Source organism: Miscanthus floridulus, unplaced genomic scaffold (assembly GCF_019320115.1).
Source record: "Miscanthus floridulus cultivar M001 unplaced genomic scaffold, ASM1932011v1 fs_227_3_4, whole genome shotgun sequence".
NCBI classification, from domain to species: Eukaryota; Viridiplantae; Streptophyta; class Magnoliopsida; order Poales; family Poaceae; genus Miscanthus; species Miscanthus floridulus.
In genome coordinates this window covers 51,621-60,000 of record NW_027096416.1, presented here as the reverse complement: position 1 = coordinate 60,000, position 8,380 = coordinate 51,621, and the positions used below count along the sequence as shown (strand labels likewise).

At 43.7% G+C, this 8,380-nt stretch overlaps 1 protein-coding gene across 1 annotated transcript; it reads right to left on the bottom strand.

Annotated features, from left to right (window-relative positions):
• Nucleotides 1-2,265: 2,265 nt before the first annotated feature.
• LOC136530887 (uncharacterized) lies at nucleotides 2,266-3,259 on the bottom strand. Its single transcript, XM_066523599.1, has 3 exons — nucleotides 3,186-3,259; nucleotides 2,937-3,079; nucleotides 2,266-2,505 (listed from the first exon to the last, which is right to left on the bottom strand). Exons 2-3 carry the CDS (start codon nucleotides 3,057-3,059, stop codon nucleotides 2,392-2,394), a joined length of 237 nt encoding a protein of 78 aa, XP_066379696.1. The 5' UTR covers nucleotides 3,060-3,079; nucleotides 3,186-3,259; the 3' UTR covers nucleotides 2,266-2,391.
• Nucleotides 3,260-8,380: the final 5,121 nt, after the last annotated feature.

Below are 8,380 nucleotides of genomic sequence, written 5' to 3'. Positions count from 1 at the left end.
TGCACTGTTTGTACAGAAATACAGAAGAAAAAAACTGATGAGAAAAATCTGATTTCATATGGAAGAAAAGAACTGTCCTTAATTTACTGTCTTTTACTAGTTTTGAAACTACGACATGTTCAGTTTGGAGGTCGTCAATCAAACATTTGAACGATGGAGACGGATTGGAGATTCCGCTACAGATTATTTGGCGGGGCCAATTTGGTAGCGCTCTAAAGCGATTCTCGTCACTTTAGCTCCTGCTGCTTGCTGCTCCAGCCGCTCGAGGTCCCCGTTTAAGCTGTTTTGTACAGCTTCTTGCTGCTCCATCTCCAGGGCACAGCAGCATAAAGTAAGCAAGTGGCCAAGCCAGGTTTGATGGCGGTGAATCGAGAGCTCCTTGCACAGATCGGGGTCGGCAGTAGAGAACCGTGCTCAGCGCACAAATTGAGGTCGGCCAGATCGGGGTCGGCACTAGAGAACCGTGCTCCTCGCACAAATTGAGGTCGGCCGGCTGTGAATTGGCGAAGAAGGGTGGAACTGCGGCGAGGTACCGGACGACAACGGGAGCAGAGCATGAGCAGTTTTTTTTTAATATAAATTTCACTTGGGGTCATTGAACTTGTCCCGAGTTCTCATCAAGTCCCGATATTTTTAAATTGCTCGTTTAACTCCCTAAGCTTGTCTCAAGTTCTCATCTAGGTTCTGAATTATGCATTTAGCTTCCTAAACTTATCTCAAGTTCTCATCCTAGTCCTAGTACTTCATAAATATATGCACAACTCACTAAAATTGTATTATTTTACCATTCCGGTCCATCGCCTCCCCATACATTGCGTTGCATGGGCAGAACTAGCTTTCTAGTACCTACTTCACCGCTTGGCCGTCCTTGTCGTGCTTGCCCTACCACACGTCCGGTCCAAGCCTTCGCCGCTATGGCCCTCCTCGATTCCGCTTGACTCGCTCTTGCTCCACCTCACCGTGGCATCGCCCCTTGCCTCGCGTCAATCACATTCTACACCACCACCGCTGCCACCACATTCCTTCTGCTCCCTCGTCGAGTAGGAGCATGCTCATTCTCACCACCTCTTCACACTTAGTTCCCCACACTCCCAGTCTTCCTCACCTCCCTCGACAACGATAGGGCCATCAGTACAGTGCAATAGGATGAGTGGAGCACGCGGTGTGGCAGTGCAGCGGGCACAACCTGGCCTAGCATGGCAGCATGGGTGAGGCACCGCAATGAAGATGCAACATAGGTAGGTGCAGGGTAGGAGGTCGAGCATGGTGCAGTGCTACATAGCTACGCTGGTAAGGCGGGCATGCATATGCCATTTGGCGAAGGTGAGGACAATGGTGAGGATGGACCATAATGGTACAACAATACCAATTTAGGGACCTAGTGTGTAATTTAAAAGTATCAGGATCTATACGAAGTATCATGACTTGGATGAGAACTTATGATAAGTTTAGGGAGCTAAATGTGCAATTTAAAAGTACCGGGACCTAGATGAGAACTCAGGACAAGCTCGAGGACCGCCGGTGAAATTTACTCTCTTTTTTTTCGCTTCCCACCTGCAGTAAACAAGCGGGAGCAGCACCATGGCCGTGCGTCTCGCGGAGCGTAGCATTATCAGACTAGCCTGCTCGGGAGCTTTGCATGTCACAGGTTCTATTTTGTTAACACGTTAAATAAATCATACAGGTTTACTCCATCCATGTACATAGTTTTTTATATGTATCTAAATATACCTAGATACGGTAGCAAAATTTACGAACTCCATCCCAAAAAGAATGCAACTTCTCGATGAGTCGACCAGTATCAACTTTGACCAAATATATAAAAAAACATAATAAGTTATAACGCGTAATACGTATCACTAGATTAATTATGAACTATGTTTTCATAATTAACCTATTTAGAGATACAAATAATAATACTATTTTCTACAAATCTAGCCAAATTTGAGAATATTTGAAAAGTGAGATTTATATTCTTTAAGGACAGAGTACCTAAAAAAAATCAAAACAACTTACAATTTGAAACAGAGGGAATAGCAAACGACAAACAAAATGTCCAGTTGCATGTACAAAAGTTTTAAACTATTGTTTTCCCCCTTTTTGTCAGAACCTGATGTAACTTAAACTAGTTCAAATTTTCCTTACAGCAACATCTGACAAGATGAAGTATATGTTGATTCAATTCCCCTGTTAAAACTGCTCCATAACTGCAGTAATATTGTTCAATTGACAACAAAGTCGCCACTGAAGGAGATTGTTGTCAAGACACACACCCACACACACAAAGTACAACAAGCGTTTGATTGCATTTAACATGCACAAAAAAGGGGCGCAAGTGAAAAAGACCAGCGACCTTTTTGAACAATAACCTCAAGGTACATGAACGATGCCCTATTCAGCAGCTTTTTCATCAGCAACATTGCCAGGAAATCCTAAGGAGTAGGCACTGCCCGGGACGGCTACCAGCAAAAATTCGTCATCTAGTTCTTCTGTTGCTTCACTTGGCTGCAGTGAAAGTAAAGATAAGAAATGGAATAATAGTAATAACAAAAGCCAATTTAGGAGAAACAAATACACAAACGTGGGCAACAACATATAATTTGCATATGGTTGTCCAGAGTGTTAGAAAGGCAATATCCTAGCCATTACTAGTTCCTATATCTCGGCCATTATTGGCCTTAATGGAGAAACAAATAGCAGATCATATATGCATGTACAACCTGTATTGTTTAGGCTAGATGACATTAGAACACTTTAATTCTTTTTCCTTACATGTACACTCACTGTTGTATAAGTACAGCATATAGTAATGGAGAAATCATTCTACTCATTCTAGTAGCTTTCACAGAGAAGTACGTTGCTCAAAAAACATTTGCTCTTTTTTATTTGAAAAAATGATACAAAAATAATTAAAGTCTACAGGAGAGACTACGAACTTTATCCTTTTGTTTATTCAAGGCGTTTTTCAGGTGCTCTTTAGCCTTCTTTCTTATTTCTTTTAGTTCCTTGTGCTGAGCTCTGGTGACCTCATAATGACAAGCCACACACAGTGTTCCCATGTTCTCAAGTTTACATTCCCCTGATAGAAAATCAGAAAGATTATCATGCCATTCAACAATCAACTGCACAAAACTTATCAGAAAGATTATCATGCCATTCAAGAGTCAACTGCACATATACCGTACCTCCTCCTTTATAGACAGGTATTATGTGATCTGCATGCCAAGCATTTCCATCAATTGGCTCATGGACAAGCTTATCTAGGCTGTGGTAGATGCAGGAAATCAGCATCAAAGCAACAAATTAACAGGATAATTATACATACATGATAATACTCAAAGAGTTTAAACCACACGACTCTGTTAGCCCCCTATAGATATGCAAAAGAATATGGAAAAGCATGATATCAATGTGCAGCACTTACAGTTTCTTTCTACTCACAATGTTTGGAGCAACCTTTCTGATGTATTCTTCTCGTTTTTCCAAGGGTAAGGGTTTAATGTGTTTGACAAGCTTGTAACAATCGAGCTTGCATTGGGAGCACTTACCACGTTCTATTTGAAACAGTGCCTGCAGATAATTACCAAGAAGCTTTATTACATATATATGAATTAATTTGCAACTTTCTTTGATTTTATATAACTGAAAATTAGTCCTACCTATTCAACCCCACCTACAAAAAAAAGTTATGTGGATAACAGAAAGAAGACTCACCTGCCGCAGGGCCCTGCCACTGGTTCTTAACCTGCATTCCTGGAAACAAGCTAGACCACAGAATAGATCTTCAAAATATTCTGGTGACTTTGCAAGCTTTCCACTGAACCAAGTAAAACAACATTATTGTGAGCAAATATTATTTGTTTATAATAACAAAACAGGATTTACTTCTAAACACAAGTTAAGGAGTCGTTACTTTCAAAGTCCTTGACAAAGTTTGCAGAGAGATTCATCATCAATGGTCCAGTCCTGAGTGTACTGTCTCTCTTTACAGGTGCCATTACGCAACACCACCTGTCTCCATTCAGCATTTTCTGGCAAAGGATTACTCAGCCTTCGTTTAGTTCGCGAAATTTGGAATTTGGGGGTTACTGTAGCACCTTCGTTTTTATTTGGTGAATAGTGTCCAAATATTGACTAATTAGGCTTAAAACGTTCGTCTCGCAATTTCCCACCAAACTATGCAATTAGTTTTTTTTCGTCTACATTTAATGCTTCATACACGGGCCGCAAATATTCGATGTGACAAGTACTGTAGCAACTTTTTAGATTTTGGGGTCCAATTAAACAAGGCGTCAATGGTGCGGCACGCCTCTTACTTCCCCCTTTAAGTATCCCCTAAAATGAAAGCAGACCAGAACAAGGAAAAAGTGACAGAGACATTCATCAAGCTGAGGAACACCAAAATAAATACTTGTGCATTTCATGCAAAGCTTTAAAAATAGGTAAACACTGCCACCACCCGGCCACCCCGGCGTCAGGCGACATAAGAGGGCAAAGAGTTCAAAAGAAAATTATCTATACATCAAAGAAGAACACTTTCTTAGAGATCATGTTGCAAAGAATGATATTTTATTAGAATGTGTAAGGACCGAGGATCAATTGACGGATATCTTCACAAAACCGCTAGATGAGGCGACGTTTTGTCGATTACGGAATGAGATCAATGTTCTTGATTTTAGTAACTTCACTAAAAAATGAGCTTATGTTATCCCTTGCATTGTATTGTAATATACAACATGTTTAATCCCTTGCATTGCTAGGACTGTCATGGTTGGAGGATGACGTGTGGCTATTGATGAGAGTCAGTCTCAGGGGGAGTCACAGCAGTAGCCACAACCAGCGGAGCAGACTCAGGAGGGAGAGCATGCCGAGGAGACAGAGCAGGCACCTCAGCCACAGCTTCGCCGCTCTGGTCATACCCGTGCTCCAGTCACATCGAGGTCAGAGACACAGCGGAGGTGTTCTCGTTCGCCGCCTAGACCACAGGGTCCACCTTTAGTGACTCATCTAGATTTGAGGACCACCATGGCCAAGCAGATGCAGCAACTCAGATTTATGGACTTTGAGCAGTGTTTCCCACCGAGGAGAGATGACCGAGCTTCAGAGGGCTTCTACACACCACTGTAGGAAGATATTTATAATGCATATCTTAACAGTGGGGCTGTATTCAAATCTCAGAGAGTGTGCAACATTGAGTCAATTGTAGCAGCAGCTGGAGAGCATATTCGCCCTTACTTAGCTTACCTGTTAGGCCTGACAGATTTACTTGGATAGACATGCTTATATGTTCCATCTTGGATCCGTTAGTTCTATGCTACACTCTGGATTGACCCACAATACAGATTCATTCACTTTGTTTTTAGAGGCAGAGATTATAGGTTGATGAGTTCTAGGGTCAGAGAGATACTCAGGCTTCAGGAGCAGCCTATCCGGCTTCATGAGGTTTGCTATGGACAGACAGCGCCTCCTAGATGCCCTCACGACGATCTTGTGCTTCCTACAGATCTAGTCTGCCATTGCTTCACAGAGCCTTTTGGTGAGGGGTCGAGCAGGACACCCAGTGATCTCACTCCTACTGCTAGAGTGCTATGAGGAGGACACTGCTTCTGAGGATGGAGCATCACGAGGGCTTGACTCACATACAGTTATGGCTACTGAACTCTCTGATGTAGCAAACTGTGTTTGACATTTGGGATCTCCTTCTATCAGAGATGGAGGATACTATTGTGGAGGGGTTCAGGGGTCACAGGCAGCTGTCATATGCTCACTGGATTACATTCTTGATCCACCAGGCAGTTACTATGAGGCCACCTGAGATGCTGGCAGAGTATAGTGGTGCTACTACAGAGTTCCTTGCATACAACATGACTCAGATGATTCGCCATAGTGCAGTGATGACTCCTAGCTAGCCGCGCTGTCGTCCAGAGGTGCTAGAGACTGTAGCCTCGCAGGATGAGACTATCAGGGGCATATCAGCTACTGAGGAGGAACATTTAGATGCTCAGCGGGAGGGGATGGTCGAGAGCGACCCTAGTGATAGCTCAGATGAGGACTACCACAATATCCCTCAGATGCCTCCACGACGACATGACCATGAGGCCGGTAGCTCCAGTTCAGCTCTATCTGCACCACCGACAGACCCCGCTCTACTTTTCATACTTGAGCGGATGAGGCAGGATCAGGCTCGCTAGGCTCAGGAGTCCGTTGCTACTTTTGCATAGTTCCAGACTAGGCATGATGAGTTCCAACGATAGCAGCAGGTGATCCAGCAGCAGCAGCAGGCTATACAGCAGCAGCAGCTTCTCATGCAACAGCAGTTACTTGGGTTTATGCAGCATGTTGTGACAGCTATTAGGGATCCACCGTCACAGCCTTTGCCCCAGCTTGGTCAGCCTGCCATCACTTCTATGACTCCAGCTTTATAGCCTAGTGGGCTTCAGAGTCAGGGACCTTCAGCGCCATAGTTTCCTTCACCTACAGAGCAGGTGTCCCAGTGGTTTGCTTCGCCAGTGCCAGCCCCGTAGTTCACTCCCCTTCATATGGGCTTTACTCCACCTTAGAGTTCATCAGTGCTCAGTCCAGTTTCTAGGAGCCTTGGTGCTTCATTTAGTGAGTTGACAGGGCAGCCTACTCTGCCAGAGCTACATGTCACAGGTCCTTCTACAGTTGCACCTATTACCGGGACTACAGAGACGCTCCCTTCGTCTATTGCATCATCAGAGCAGACAGTGCCAGTTATAGATTCGACCTAGACCGCTTCAGCATCGCTTCCAGCTATAGAGGGTCAGACAGCTTAGAGCTTAGGATCAGATGATGATGGCACATAGTTCTAGCTCGCTCCTCGTACCTCAGTGCCTGACTCGTCCGCTATAGCCCCGCCGACCGATCCTTAGGTTTTGGTGTTTGACGCCAAAGGGGAGAGGGATCGAGTATGTTAGACTTAGGGGGCGCTTAGTATTCTATTTGGTTTTTATGTGTGATACACTATTATGCATTTGTGTGTTTACTTTTATGCATCAAACTATATTTATGTATAGTGATATCTACGTGATCATAATATTGGACATGTGTGCTCTCTAATTTGAATCTTGTATATGTCATATCACTTGTGTTATGCTTATTTGCTTTGCTTCCATGTTTAACTCCGATGCAAATGAGCTTTATTACTTGTACTCATGCTTATTTCATACCTTTAGAGTACATTACGTTGGCTTGGGTCATATAAGCTTGTCTAACTTTTTTGTTCTTATTGACAAAAGCTTATGTGATCCAAGCATGTTAAAAACCTCAACTCTTTCACATACTCGATGAGGTATTGTCATCAATCACCAAGAATGGAGAGATTGAAAGCATCTAGGCCCCTAGTTGGGTTTCAGTGATTAATGACAATACGTGATTAATGTGACTAACGTGTGTTTTATAGAGGCAATTAAGTTAGGTCATGGTAATGGAGATCGATTGGGCTATCATGGTGGTCATGCCCCTACGATGGAAATCATTTTGGTTTTCAAAGGATAGACAACAAGGTTAAGGATGGACTAGTTCTAAGTGTCGATTGAAGTTGAAGAGACACTTAGAGTAGTTTAGGACTTTGTTTTTCCTTTGGCCATACTATTAAGGGAGGTATGGACGGGTAGCTTAACCTAGGTGAGTCTAGTGAGTTAGGTGTGGTGCACACTTGCTAATCTAGCACTAGGTAGCTCCTAAAAAGCCCTTAGATCTATTGGAACAAACTTTATTCATATATGATCTAGAGTTGAAAGTGAATGGAGGGTCAAATACTGACTGGACGCTGGCTCTAGGGTGACTGGATGCTGGCGTAGAGTCCGGTCAGTTCATTTGATCAAGGTGAAATCGTCTGGTGCGACCGGACGCTGAGAGGTGAAGTGACAGGACGCTGAGTCCCAGCGTTCAGTCGACTCCAGTAAGGTTCCAGAGAGAGAAAATCATGACCGGACGTGTCTGGTCAGTGTTGACCGGACGCTGTCCAGCGTCCGGTCATAACTTAAACACTAGAGTTCGGGGAGAACTGATCGGAGCGTCCGGTCAACATGACCGGAGCATCCAATCACCCTGTAGAGGCACATAACGGTTCGTTTTTCAGCCATGGTTATAAATACTTCATCTATTCGTGTGTGGGGGTACTTTTGCTCATTCCAATAATTGAGAAACACATTTGAGAGTGCCAAGAAGAGCAAGGTCCTAGTGAGGTGATTGAGATTTGAGAATTCCAAAGAAAGCCCTCATTAGTAAAAGCAAGAGTAGCAAAGTGTGCATCCACCATTCTCATTAGGATTGTCGTGGTCAAGTGAGAGTTCGTGCTTATTACTCTTGGTGATCGCTATCACCTAGATGGCTTGGTGGTGATTAGGAGCTTGGT